General features: G+C 36.9%; 1 protein-coding gene across 1 annotated transcript in view; it reads left to right on the top strand.

The window, feature by feature from the left end:
- The window catches only part of TGFB2 (transforming growth factor beta 2), a 99845-nt gene that overhangs the window by 65781 nt on the left and 19166 nt on the right, over positions 1 to 14898 (top strand). Inside the window, exon 2 of the mRNA XM_051998286.1 lies at positions 2162 to 2325. Coding sequence (XP_051854246.1) covers positions 2162 to 2325 — 164 coding nt within the window. The remainder of the gene's footprint in view (positions 1 to 2161; positions 2326 to 14898) is intronic.

Below are 14898 nucleotides of genomic sequence, written 5' to 3'. Positions count from 1 at the left end.
TTATCTATCCCTACCTACCTCTCTCTCTATCTGTAAAGCTCTCTCTTTCTCTGTATTTCTCTGTCCCTATCACTCTACAACTCTTTCCCTTCTCCCCACCCTCACACTTTCCCTCTTTCCCTCCCCTTCTATCTACTTGAGAGATTTGTTTAGAATAAGGAATAGAGAACTACTCTGAATCAGGAATCCGGAAATTCAAGAGTTGCTCCTAACATGAACTAGCTGGGTGGCTTTGGACAAATCACTTAAGTTTTCAGTGCTGCTTTCAATGTTTAGGCAACTGACTAAGACTCTAAGTTGCAGAACAGATCCTAATCTGCACCACTAAAATGGATATCCTTATGAGGACCTCTCTGTGCTTCAAAGTCCCCTATATAATCAAGTAAACAGTTATTCATTGATTCATTTAGTGCAGACTTGTGATTTCATGGGTGTATATATGAACTAACAATTGAAAAATTGGTATAGATCAGCAACTCAGCTGTAACTTAGAGCATTAGAAAGTTTCCTGGAGGCCCTGAGTCTCCAGTTTTAGTTGTAGGATTTGGACCCAACTCTTCCTAAATCTGATCTTTCATCTGCTACGCCATACTTGTTTTGTTGTTTAGTTGATTTTAATTGAGTCTGACTCTTCATGATCCCATTTGGGGTTTTCTAGGCAAAGATATTTGAGAGGTTTACCATTTTTCTTCTCCAGCTCATTTAACAGGTGAGAAAACTGAGACAAGCAGGGTTAAGTGACTTATCCGAGGTGACACAGTACTCTATTCACTGAGCCACCTAGCTATTATAATAAACTCAAAAATTAATAAGATTTTTATCTCTATTTTGTTGCTGATGAAATCTGATACCACAAGAGATTAAGGGACTTGCTTAAGTTCACAGAGCTAGGCATCTGGATTTTTTTTTAAAAAGTAATTCATATGTATTTAAAAATTTAAGAAGGAAATCAACATCTATTGAGCTCCCATTATATACAGAGTATTGGTATAGATATACTGTGAGGAATAATAAAAAGAGAACCTCTTACCTCTTCCTTAAATAGTCTTAGATTGTAGACTGAATAGGCCACAAAATTATTCCTCTGGACATTGGCCAGATTATTAATATTCCTAAAATGTTCACAATAATGAAACTAATACTCCAGATGGGGTCTGACAAGAGTAAAATGGTTTTTGTCTCATTTGTAAACTGGACACATGTCTAAAATTGAGTCTAAATGAATATATTACAAACTATGTATATAAATACTTAATAGGTGCAAAATAATAAATAGGAACTAGGGTTCATAGGGAAAACAGAACCTGAGCTTAAAGTGAGGTTTTATAGAAAGAAGGAGCATTTCTCAGAAGATAGCAGGGAAATCATAGGTATGAGATGGAAAGGATAGCATGGGATAACAGAAGGGGAGCTGATCTAGGAGTCAGCAACACTTGGGTTCCAGAACAAAGGAGGACTTATGCTGGCTGTATTACTTTAGGCAAATCACTTAATTACTTATTATCTCAGACAAATTTCTAACACTCTCTCTCTCTCTCTCTCTCTCTCTCTCTCTCTCTCTCTCTCTTTCTCTCTCTCTCTCTCTCTCTCTCTCTCTCTCTCTCTCTCTCTCTCTGTGTGTGTGTGTGTGTGTGTGTGTGTGTGTGTGTGTGTGTTTGAGAGAGGACCAAAATACTGAAACCAGAAAAAGATGCAGTATGCGGGCCTGGATAATATTGAACATTTTGATGCCAAACTTTCAAGGAAAAAAATACACAGGGCAAACTACTTGCCATTACAAAGCTATTTTCTTGGCACTTTCAATTAAATTGTATGCAAGCCTGACAGCCATTGCTAGCCATCAACTGTGGTGCACTTGTTCTAGTTTATAAGTGTCTAGGATTTTCCACCACTCTCAGCTTTTAAAGGACAGGGTTAACTGCATGCCCTCAAATAGAGTTCAAAATGGTTTGTTAATCTCTATTAATCTGTTATTCCCATAATCAAATGCACATGCTTATTTTTCCTGGTTAAATTGTTAATAGTATTAAATTGGCAACTGGAACCCAAACCAAGCTGCAGATATTTTCCTTATGGTGTCTCTAGGGCTATCTTGTGCTGTGGTCTTTTGGGGAGAACAATGAATTTTATCATTCTCAGTGACTCCCTTAACTTTTTACAGATGCCATCCCGCCCACTTTGTACAGGCCCTACTTTAGAATTGTCAGATTTGATGTCTCAGCAATGGAGAAGAATGCTTCCAACTTGGTGAAGGCAGAGTTCAGGGTCTTTCGGCTGCAGAATCCTAAGGCCCGGGTGTCTGAGCAACGGATTGAGCTCTATCAGGTAAATTGTCTGGGATAGTTGGGATGATTTGTAAACTAATGGGAGAATTCTTTCTTCAACTTTGTTTATTTTAATCCAATTTGGCCATCACATCAACTGTATAATACATGAGTGTTCATATCATAGTACTGGGAAGTAGCATAGAGTGGTAGACTTTGTAGTCAAAAGACCTAAATCCAAATTGTATGAATGACATTTAAAAAAAAGGAAAAAAAAGAAAAGAAATAAAGAAGGAAGGAAGGAAGGAAGGAAGGAAGGAAGGAAGGAAGGAAGGAAGGAAGGAAGGAAGGAAGAAAGGAGGAAAAGAAGGAAGGGGGGAGAGAAGGAAAAGAGGAAGGGAGGAGAAAAAAAATAATGCTTATGGCCTGTGTAATCTTGGGCAAATTACTGTTTTCTTCCTCTGTCAAATGAAGGTTTGGACTCGATGTCCTCTTATGTAGTCATATCGTGACAGAGATGTCATTTATGAATACTCTGGGTAAAGAGATTTTTCATGATGAAGTGAACCAAATGTTTCTATAAAAGAGCAGTGGTCTGGGATTCAGAAAACTTGGATCCTAATTCTAATTCTGCTGCTTATTAATTAGTTTTACTTTCTGTTCTATTTTCCTTAACTTTAAAATGGTAAAAATAGTACCTGTCCTGATTATTGAGTGCTTGGGAGAATCAGATAAAATAACATGTCTTAATAGCAAAATGAAAATACTTTTTAAACTGCAAAATGATCTATGTGTTTCTCTTTATTATTATTATTATTATTATTATTATTATTATTATTATTATTATTATTATATCCCTTGAAGGGATACAACAGAATGATAGTTTTCTGGGTGAGGTACCTTCCTATTTTGTAATTTTTTCCAGATCTCAGGGGAATCTCATCCCCAAATCAGGAGGTTTATGAGCAGGGAGCCAGAGAAATAAAAACTATTTGAAGGGGAAAGAGAGAGGGCAGTGGCTGATTCTGTAAGGAAATCAATCAGTTAGTCAATCAGCAAGCATTTATGGAATGTCTGCCTACAGAGATACAAATACAAAACTGATATAAGAAAAGTAAAGGGACTGAAAGTTGGAGAGGAGGGAGGGAAGTGAGTAGGAAATTTGGGAAATGGTATCAAGAGGAGATGAAGGACAAAGAAAATGGATAGAGAGGAAGTAAAGAAGAAAGGAGAATGGACAAGAAAGGGAAAGACTTCTTTTTCTTTTGGAGGTATAGAAATCTTCACCATCACCCACTCCCATATCTGATACCCTGAAATACATTTTTATGTTTACTTTGGTTAGAAAAAAAGTTTCTGACAAGAAAATATGTAATTTCAATGCATACACTTCATTTTTGAATATTCTTGCTCATTGTGACTATATGCATTATGACTCTGAACCTTTAAAAGTGCCCATAGAAGTTCCCTTTTGGTGTGTTATGAGGACTGGCAAAACAACATTGAAATCTTTCATTGGTGGGAAGGTAGCTGCTCTGAGGTATTCTCCCATGAGATAACTGGGTAGAATTGGTCAGCTGCTTTAGCAGGTGTATTTTGTGATGAGGATGGTGATGTAATTAATAATAGTTGACATTTATGTAGCTCTTCAAAGTTTTAAGAGTACTTTCTATGCATGAAACCATTTGGTGCGCACAACAACCTTGTAGAGAGGGGAGCTATTATCAGCATCATCATTATTATTAATCCATTTTTATTAGTGAGAAATAAAAAAGTCAGAAAAGTTCAATGTGAAAACAACTTGTAGGTTTTAAAAAGCATGAAATCTTCCTGATTCCAAATCCACTATGTTATCCATAATACCAAATCATCTCTCATCATTAAAGTAGAATGTAAAGAAAAGAGAAGCAGTTTGTTTTATTTGTGGCCAGGCAATTGGGATTAATAAATGACTTGTCCAAAGTCACACAGCTAGTTAAGTGTCAAGTGTTTGAGATCAAATTTAAATTCAGAATCTCCTGACTTTTAGGGCTGATACTCTATCCCTTGTGCCACCTAGCTGCTTAGGGAAATTTTTTAAAACTAGCAATAAATCTTCATTTGGCAACCTTTTGACTGCAATTTGTGTTCATTTAAATGGGCAAGATTACTGCTTTATCTAAGGGAAAACAATTTGTCAGAGACCATTGATTCTGTTTATATATTAGCAGAATTTGAAATCAAAGGGTTTTCAATCGGTAATGGACATTCAAATCATTGATGGATTGATTACAAAAGTTTTCTTCTGTTCTTTAAAGTAGATTCCAAAGGATTTTTATTTGGTAACACTTTGTAAACCTGACAACACTTTGTTCTTGCTAATGTTACATTCTTGAAAATGATAGAATTTAATTTCTTTAAAAACATTAAAAATTGTGAATTCAATCTGATTCCCCATAATCTTTACTGGATACAATAAATATTTGTTCTCCTTTTTTTCAGTATTAGTGGGAGAAGGGAAATTAGAATAGATTCCAAAAGAACTGTTGGAAGAAAAAATAAACACCTCAGATATTATTTAGTGCACATCTACCCTTTTCCCCCCATTTTATAGAGGATGAAAAGGGGTTAAGTGAAAGGAGGGTTTAGTGACTTATCCAAAATTAGAACACTAGTGAACATTCCATGAGATTATATGGCCATGAACAATTACTGTGATAAACAAAGACTTGTATAAGTATTGACTGTTGAAGTCTGCTTTACTCCCAAATTTTATTTCAACTTATTGAGGGTGAATAAATCAGTTGAGAATAATAAAATGAATATAATAGGCTGTCTTTTGGGATAGTGAGTTTCTCATCCCTAGAAGTATTCAAACAAAGGCTGGATGACCAGTTACTGCGATTAATTATACAGAAAGAGGAATTCTGGAACCAAGTGAGAGGTTGCACTAGAAGATCTGTCAACCCTTTTTTAGGTTCTATGATTTTCTGCCTTTGAGACTGATTAACTATTTCAGAAGAACTCAGATATTGCTGTTTGTACTCCTTATTTGTCCTTAAATGTTGATGCATTCCCATTTGCCCAGTTGGAGACATCATCTGACAAGCCCCCAAATCTACACTGATTAGGTCTCTTTGACGTCAATGATAGCTAACATTCACATAAAGTTTTAAGGTTTGCACACATGTGATCTCATTTGATCCTCATTACAGCCTTGTGAGGGAGGTGCTATCATTGTTCCCATTTTTCAGATGAAGACAACGAGGCAGGCAGACAGCAATTAAGTGACTTTTTCACACAACTTAAATTCATGCCCCTTAACTACAAATTTAACATTCTTCCTGTTGCCAGATGCTTCCTCCTATGCTTTGGGTTCAAGGTTCTCCCATGTCAAATCCCATCATTAAAATTAGAATATGGACCTAGGTAGAATCATATCATTTTTAATGACTTTTCATGTTTTTCTTCAAAGTAGTTGGTCAGTTAAATAGTACTATTTTATCATGCCTGCGCAGGGACTGCCATCTCTTCCCTCCCTGTGAGAGAGACCATAGAAGTAGAAACTTCTATTGAAAGACACATTTGGTTTGGTAGAAAACCTTGGGACTTGGATTCTACTCTCTCAGCTTTCCTATAGAATTCTGTCAGCACTCTGGAGAGGGGGAAGATCCCAGGGCTGCCTTTCTCTGCCCCCTGCTATACTAATCATCACTGAAGACCATATATTTATTTGATCCCAGTATGATTTCAAATGTACACCAAGAGTTAGGACAATATTAGAGGGATAAAATCTTTTTTACAGAGGGAAAGAAAAAAACAATATTAAGTAAGAAAGTTTTGCTAGCTACGAATAGCCCTAGCAATGTTTTTAAAGATTTATACCAAATGCAACCTTTATTGGAATTTGATCAGATAAAGCTCCAATGATTTGGGAATGCCTTTGAACCCATGGTATTTATCATAACTCTTGGCCACTTTGGAAGTCCAAGTAATCTTTCTTTGATTAAATTGCTCCTGTATTTGTGATTAAATCTTTTCCAGAATTACGGGTTTGGGAAAGGGAAATAGGAAAAGAGTATTCCCTTCTGAAGAAGCATTCCAGAAACAAGCCAGAGGCACCATCTTAAAAAAGGGGAAACACAGCAGCATCCACTTAGCTGGCCTGTGATATCATAAGAACTGTATCAGAATCACCATCTGGCCAGTTTAATGGCACCATGTAAATACTCTACTGATAAAACCAGACAATGACTTATAGGGCTAAAGGAAACTTAGTGGTCATTTAGACCATTTCATTTTAGTTAGACCATTTCATTTTACAGATGAAGAAATTGAGGTCTAGTGAGTTCAAGCATCTTGCCCAGGATAACAAAGATTTCAATTAGAAAACCAGGACTAGAAGGATAATTAATAATTAATAATAATAATAATAATAGTTAACATTTAAGTAATGCTTTAGTATTTGCAAGGTAATTTAGGCATATATAATTTAATTTTCACTATAATCCTGTGAGATGTGTTGTTACTCCCAATTTATAGGTAAAAAGACACGGAAGTGAAGAGGGGTTAATGACATATTTAGGGAGGATTCAAAATCTAATTCCAAGTTCAGCTCCTTTTCTCTATTTTGCCACCCATCCCCATACAATTCTGAAGTTGGCAACTGTTGCTAGGACTATTCTTTTTAATACTACATAATAAAATACAGAAAGTATTTTCTGTGACCTAGATATAATAATAATAGATATTCTTAATTTTCTCTGGATAACCATTAGCAGTTAGTATCTTTAAAAAAGCCCAGAGCCATCTTGAAGTTGTTGATTGTTTTAGCTTTTATCACATATCAGAATTAGATCTGAATTAGAAATTTTATATATTTACAGCTCATTCTATCAAACAGTATAGCATAACATCCTACATTTAATGGATTGGGACCAGACACAATCCTAATACACTGACAGTATGAAACTATAGAGAAGCCATAGTAGCCTCAGAATCTTTCCTGGCCTGGGAGCAATTCTTAGGTGTGAATTGCCACATTAAAACTCAGTTACCAGGAACATAATCTCACTCTACTACTATAAGGGGTGAAAAAAAGTCTTCTTCTGTAAACCAGCTAGATCAAAAAGACATGTTAAGTAATGCAGAAATTCCTTTAATTTCTCTTAAAGTGATGTCCTTCTCTGGTAGAGGGAACATATCTTCCACCTAACATCCTGGAGTTTGTTGAATGATTTTGCCTCCTATATTTATATTGATTATGATTGTAGAAATGCTGACCTTATTGTCTCTCAGAGTTTTTCTTCCCAGATAGAAAAGTTATCTAAATCTATGCTCTTAGACGGGATTATTTTCAAGACCCAGTTACGAGCTTCAAACCACTGAGCAGTTAAGGTGTTAAAATAACTTACTAGGGAAGCGGGGTGGTGTGTTTGGGTCATATGTCAGCCAAAATGCTGTCTTTTATCACGATGTTGGTGTGAGGCTGCATATATTGGGTTCCTGATAGGTTTGAGGAATGGAATCTGCTGAGCATTCCCCATTAATCATTAGAGAAGGAATGTGTTGAGTTGAAATGAGCTTGCTACCTTATCCAGTGTGTTTCAGGGGAGCTCTGGATTACCAACAAGGGAGTAAAGAGTCAAGAGAAACAAAGAGGAACAGAAACACACATTGGCAGCATTTTCATTGTTACCTCTGACTCTCTTGGAACTCCGGGAGAAAAAACTTTTTTGGAAATATACCTTAAATCTTCTTGGATTGCAGTACTGAGTTACCAGATTGGGTTATAGTTACATTTTTGTCAGTTAAATCTTGGGGTATGTGCGCTAATATAGTTGAATGATTCTATAGATAAAATAGCAATGATGATTCCAAAGCTACATGTCTTTGGAAGTTGGAGGACAGTGTTCATATTACATTTCTGATATTTACTGTCTTTGTGATCTTTGGCAAAACTTTTGGTCTCTAGGGGCCTCAGTTTCCTTATCTGTTAAATCAGGGTCTTCACCAAATGAGCACAGAGCTTCCTTCTCCTTCTAGATCCATTATCTATGACAATAGTAGGCTTTATTGTGGATCATCATTTAGCAAAACCATCACCCTACCAACTCTACCCAACTCTTTGCCATGATGAACTTATAGGCTACACACACATGGATGCGTAGTCTAGTCCTTGCCTTTACCACAAAGTTGCTGTTGGATTTTAGGAAGTCCAGGTCAGCTCTCTGAGGCTTGGTTTCTTTGTAAAACAAGAGCAATTAGATCTCTAAAGTTACAACTATCTTTAATGCCCTTTGCTACTCTAATTCTAGTACAAAATCAGAGAAACATATCTTTGTTTTAAAGGAAATTGTGGTGTCAGCTATGCTTGGAACATAGCCTTGATGAGATTAATGAGAATTTTCTCCATTTTTATTCCTCCTCAGAGATACTTATACTCTCTCTGTCTCTATTTCTGTCTTTTTCACTATATCTGCCTCTGTTTCTGTCTCTCTGAGAAAATCTCTTTGTCCTTCTTTTTTTCCTCCCTTCTTTCCTCCCTCCCCCTTCCTTCCTCCTTCCCTCTCCTTTCTCTCTCTTCTCTCTTCTCTCTCTCTGTCTCTCTCTCTCTCCTTTCTCTTTCTGTCTCTCTTTCTCTCTCTCTCTCTCTTTCTATCTCTCTTCTCTCTCTTTCTGTCTCTCCTCTCTCTCTGTCTCTCTTCTCTCTCTCTCTGTCTCTCTCTCTCTCTGTCTCTCTTCTCTCTCTCTCTGTCTCTCTGTCTCTCTGTCTTCTCTCTCTCTCTCTGTCTCTTTCTGTCTCTCTTCTCTTCTCTCTGTCTCCTCTCTCTGTCTCTCTGTCTCTCTCTCTCTTCTCTCTCTCTTCTCTCTCTCTTTCTGTCTCTCTTCTCTCTCTCTGTCTCTCTCTTTCTGTCTCTCTCTCTGTCTCTCTTCTCTCTGTCTCTCTTCTCTCTCTGTCTCTCTCTCTTTCTTCTCTTTCTCTGTCTCTCTCTCTGTCTCTCTCTCTGTCTCTCTGTCTCTCTCTCTCTTCTCTCTGTCTGTCTGTCTCTCTTCTCTCTGTTTCTCTCTCTGTCTCTCTTCTCTTTTCTCTCTGTCTCTCTTCTCTCTCTCTCTCTCTCTCTCTCTCTCTCTCTCTCTCTCTCTCTCTCTTCCTCTGTCTCTCTTTCTCTCTTCTCTCTCTCTGTCTCTCTGTCTCTCTCTCCTCTCTGTCTCTCTCTCTTTTTGTCTCTCTCTCTCTCTGTCTCTTTCTCTCTCTGTCTCTCTTTCTTCTCTCTCTCTCTGTCTCTCTCTCTCTCTGTCTCTCTGTCTCTCTCTTCTCTTTGTCTGTCTCTCTCTCTCTCTTCTCTCTGTTTCTCTCTCTGTTTCTCTTCTTTCTCTCTCTGTCTCTCTCTTCTCTCTCTCTCTCTCTCTTCCTCTGTCTCTCTTCTCTCTTCTCTCTCTCTGTCTCTCTCTCTCTTCTCTCTCTGTCTCTCTCTCTCTTTTTCTGTCTCTCTTCTCTCTCTCTTTCTGTCTTTCTTCTCTGTTTCTCTGTCTCTCTCTCTCTCTCTCTCTCTCTCTCTCTCTCTCTCTCTCTCTCTCTCTCCCTTTCTCTCTCTCTGTCTCTCTGTCTCTCTCACTCTCTGTCTCTCTGTTTCTGTTGGTCTCTTACTGTCTCTGTTAGACACACACACACACACACACACACACACACACACACACACACACTCATACACACACACAGAATTTAGCTTTTATTTCTCATTTTGCCCAGGGGTGCACAAAATAAAAAAAGAGGTCAGCCAAAAAAAGAGTGGCTATTAAATTAGATTTACAAAAAGTGCTACTGAAAGAGGTCATACTGTGCTTCTGTTGTCCAAGATTTTATGGCATACAATCCCCTTCACACCGATCCTTACCGAGGCGCCACTCTGTAGGCAGACACAGCACAGTACCCCTTTTAAAAAAAATGTCCTATGATATAATAAACACGTTGTATGCACGAGACCATTAATATCCAGATTTTTTCAAGCTGAACAGAAGTCATACTGCCCTCCTAGGGTAAGTAGATCATTGTCACTACTGTAGCCCGCTAAGGCTATCCCTTGGGTTCCAATCACTTGGTGAATGGGTGTGGTCAAAAAAGCCTAATTCGTGACCAGTTGTACTTTCCATTCAAGACTGCTTCTGTAGCTGCTATTTTCAGAGCCTGGCACTGTTGCAACTCTGACTTTAGACTAATGCTCTATTTGACACCTTTCCTTAAAAATAAAAGCAAGAACCCAATTCCTACTGTTCCAAAGCAGGTTAGGCCATCTGCAGCTGTTTTCCAAGAGTTCTTAAGATAGGGTTCAGAAGATTTTAATTCTAGTCTAAGCTCTACAATTTACCAATTGCAAAGGAAAAAACACTGACCTTGGAGTTGAGGAGGAACTACTTTTTTATCCTGTCTTTGCTGCTTCTTGCCTTTGTGACCTTGGACAAGAAATTTAATATCTGTGGAGAGAGGGGATTGGACTCTCCTCTATTGAGATCTCCCCTCTATTTTCCAGCTCTAAATTCTATGTTTCTAGAAAAATCACTTTCCCTATTGGGGCTCACCTCTGTTATCTACAAAGTGAGTTTATTGCACTAGAAGATGATCTCTAATAACTTTAAGCAATGTTTATTTCTATTAAATAAACAGTGCCTGGTAAATCCCAGAGAGACAACAGGAATTGGCTTTAAAATCTCAGTTTAAATCCTGCCTTGGACCTATACTGCTAAGTGACCCTGACTAAGTCAGTGAATTTCTCAGTGGGAAATTCCCTAAAAATTATAGAGCAGTAGCTAATATGCATTGGAATCAAAGGTTTACTCACCCAACCTAATAAAACCACAAATCCAGTGACTCCATCCCCTATCCCTGTTAAAGTACTCTACCATGAATTTGACAGTAAATCAATAATATAGTCAGCATTCTCATGCCTCCTTAGGTCTTCAGTGGGTTAATTCTGCTTGCAATTTTTCCAATTCAAACTACTATATCAATGTTTCTTTGCTTTCTTGCTATTGTATGAGCCTTGCTTCAAATATTAAATTCTAGAATTACACATCTAAAAGGAACTTTAAAATTTACATAATCCAATGTTGTCATTTTAGTCAACAAGTAGACAAACATTTTATTAAGTACTTGCTTTGTAGTAGAACTTTGCTCTGGGCTCTTGGAATACAAAAAATAAGCCAAAAGAAAGTAAGTCATTTTCTCCCTTTCCTCAATCCCCACCTCTGCTTTCCCTCTAATGAGGAACTTCCAACTTCCCAGTCTAATGGGAGAAGACAAAACTAATAGGGATCTGAGAAGGGCAAAAGAGAAGAGAGAAGGTACTTAGGAGATTACATGGTAGAGAAAGTCCAGAGAGTCAGGAGTAGACATGGGCACTTTCTGGGCATTTTCATTAAATTGGAGGGTCCGAATTTTGTAGATGAAGAGACAAACCCTAAGGAAGTTAAGTGACTTATCTATTACACAATCAATATTTGAATTCAGGTTTTTCTGACTTCAAGTCCAACACACTATTACCAAGAATCCTACCTGACTTTTACAAATGAGGAAATTGAAATCTTTGGCATTGATTTTTTGGGGGGTTGGGGAAGGAAGGGCACATGAAGTTTTGAGATTCAAAAGACTGTGATTATTTTGCTCCAGGCCAATAAGCCTTAGGGAAAGATCAAAATGCTCATTGAAAATTGTCTACATTCCAAAGTTTGCTTATATGTCAACAGCATGCTTTGTCAGCTTCTCAGGCCCATTTTACTATTGTATCCCCAGTACCCAGCACTCTGCCTTTCATGTAGAGATAGAGACTTGATTTTTTCGAAATAGAAAAGTTCCTGATGAGGAAAACCCCTCTGCCAGGGACACCTTCTCTGCATCTCAGGGCCATTTTACTCTTGTATCCCCAGTACCCTATGCCTTGCAAATAGATATAGGGACTGAAATTTATTAGGAAAGAGAAGTTCCTGGTGAGGAAAATCCCTCTGCCAATGTAGATGGCACCTTCTCTGCAGCTTATGGTCATGAAAGATTTCTCTAGAATGATGATGTCAAACTCTCTTGTGCCCCACACTTTAATTAGCTAGCAAATCTCAGTGAAGCCCAAACTAGATTAAAATATAACCGAATTAAAATGTAATTGGAAAATGTTTAACAAAATAAGTAAAAATACAATATAGTATAGATAGCGATAATTTATAGCTTTGTGGAGTTTAACACCACTGGAACTAAAGCACTAAAAAGTTAAATGACAGACTGTGTATTTCCTCTTTTTCTCCCTTTTGCTGTAAAAAAAAATAATAATCTTATTGCCTTTTTTACATCAATCATTTGCAGATATACTGTGCTATTCACCAAGCCCTTGTAACAAGGCAAGAAGTTCAGTTATCTGAACATCATACTCATTTAAAATTACTCCTGATCATTTATGTCATAAACGCTTGGGAGGTAGGCTTATCCATTAGCTTGTGCTGTGAAAAGAGTTACAAATTTAAAGTCAGAAAAACAGAATTCAAACTCTAGCTCTTCCATTTGCTTCCTCATTTATAAAATGAGTAGTAGATAGCATTATAAATTTAGAGTTGAGAAAGACTTCAGAGGTCTGGAAGTCTAAACCCCCATTCTCTTACCAAGAAGCTAGAGACCAAGGTAGTTAATAGATTATTTGATCAATGTCACATAACTAATGTCCAAGGTAGGATATATGATATCGTACCGTTATTGGGGGTGGGAAACATGTACACAGATAATGTGTCTGAGCATCTGGTTGTTTAATCAATTTTAGGATCTACCAAATTATATTATCACTCAGATTATACATATATCCCCATCTTAATCTATAGTGCAAGAGACTCAGTCATATGTCCTTGGCATAGCTCAGCTAGAACTCTATTAACCTTGTCAAAGAAGTAAATCAATTTAAGTCTTGCATAAACCTGCTATGAACTCATGATAGTAATTACTACTTTCTTTTCTAAGTGCTCACAAAAACATTCCTTTAAAAACAAACCCTAGAATTTTGCCAGAGATTAAAAGTCAAACATTTTGGACTACTGTCTTCTTTTTTGAGCATTCAGACAATATTTTCCTTTCTCTAGGTCTGTGGTATTTCTCCCATTCACCAAAGTTTTTCAAAAATCGAATGATTAAAGGCTTAGAGCATGAAGGGACTTTAGAGAAAACCTGGTTCAGGAGTCTGTGGGTAGATTTCAGGGGGGGCCCATGAACTTGGATGGAAAAGAAATGTGTATTTTTCTTTTCATTAACTTCTAGCTAAAATTCAACATTTCCTTCAATTATGGATGTAAAAAACAAAAACAATTATTCTCATAAGGGATCCATAGGCTTAACTAGATTGACAAAGGGATCTATGGCACACAAAAAAAGTTTAAGAATCTTTGATCTATTTGAACCATCTCATTGTATGGATAGGGAAACTAAAGCTCAGATAAATTAATTTGGCCAGCCTTGGAGATAGCAAGTTAGCAATCACACATGCAAGTTCTTTAAGTTTCCTGGGAGATAATTTATTCTGATAACTTGAACTTCTAGAAGATGAATAGTTGCTCTCTTATTTATTTCCTCATTTATTTCATTAACCATTTTTGTTTTATACTTTCTAGTTTGAAAATAATGCTCTTTAGTTGAGAAAAAGAAAATAATACTTGAATTGTTCTGCCTTCTTTTTTGTCTTGTACACTTATTATTTCATCCACTCCAAGCAGTGGTTATATTCCCTCTTTGCTTTCTCTTTCTCTTAACAGAGTGTGAAAAGCTCTTTTTGTTATTCTTAGAATTCATTATAGCACTGAACTCATCCTGGGCTTTGGTATTTTGGTCATTATTCTTACTGTAATTCTTCAGTTAACTGTCCTTGCTTCCATTTTCTCTATATTTTATATGTGTGTATGTGTATGTATATAGATAGATACATATATACATGTACATGCATACATGCATTTTTGTCAGTGAGTTCCCTGTTATTTAAGTTTCTTTAGACAATTCTCTTCCTGATTTTTATTTCCTCCAGTGGAATAATTTGTATCATTGAAATCTTCTTTCTTTCCTCCCTCCCTCTCTTCCTTCCTTCCTTCTTGCTGTCTTGCCTCTCTCCTCTTCCCTCTCTCTTTCCTTCCTTTATTTTTCTTTTTCCTTTCCTTTCCTTTCCTTTCCTCCCCTTTCTTCTCTTTCCTCTTGAATTGACTTTCTTCAAAAAATTTAAGGTCATGGTATTTTGTCTATCCCCTTTTTTTTCTGAATTTTAAAAAAAATTATACTCCCACAGGATTGGCTATATATCAACTTATGTGTGGCATTGATATGCCTTATCTATAGTTAATTCTAAGAATGACTGGTCAAATCCTTTCAAGTTTCTGACCACTTCTACTTTAGCTAGCAGCTCCTCCTTGTTGATCCAGAATAGCAGCAGCTTCCTCAACATTCCCTCTATTTCCTCCAGCTTGAAATTATCAAGAAGTTATGTTTTTGTGACTCTTTGAAAAGCACATTGTAGATAAGCAAATTGCAGACAGAGCGTTTTTCTTAGTGTTTAGCAATTATTGAGTGTCTACTGTTTTTCTGTTACTATGCTAAACTCTGGGATTCAAAGAGACAAAAAAATACTTTCACAGCTCACAGTCT

Source organism: Antechinus flavipes, chromosome 4, assembly GCF_016432865.1.
Source record: "Antechinus flavipes isolate AdamAnt ecotype Samford, QLD, Australia chromosome 4, AdamAnt_v2, whole genome shotgun sequence".
In the NCBI taxonomy this organism is placed as follows: Eukaryota; Metazoa; Chordata; class Mammalia; order Dasyuromorphia; family Dasyuridae; genus Antechinus; species Antechinus flavipes.
Note: the sequence above shows the minus strand (reverse complement) of the source record. Positions and strands in the feature narration are given on the sequence as shown.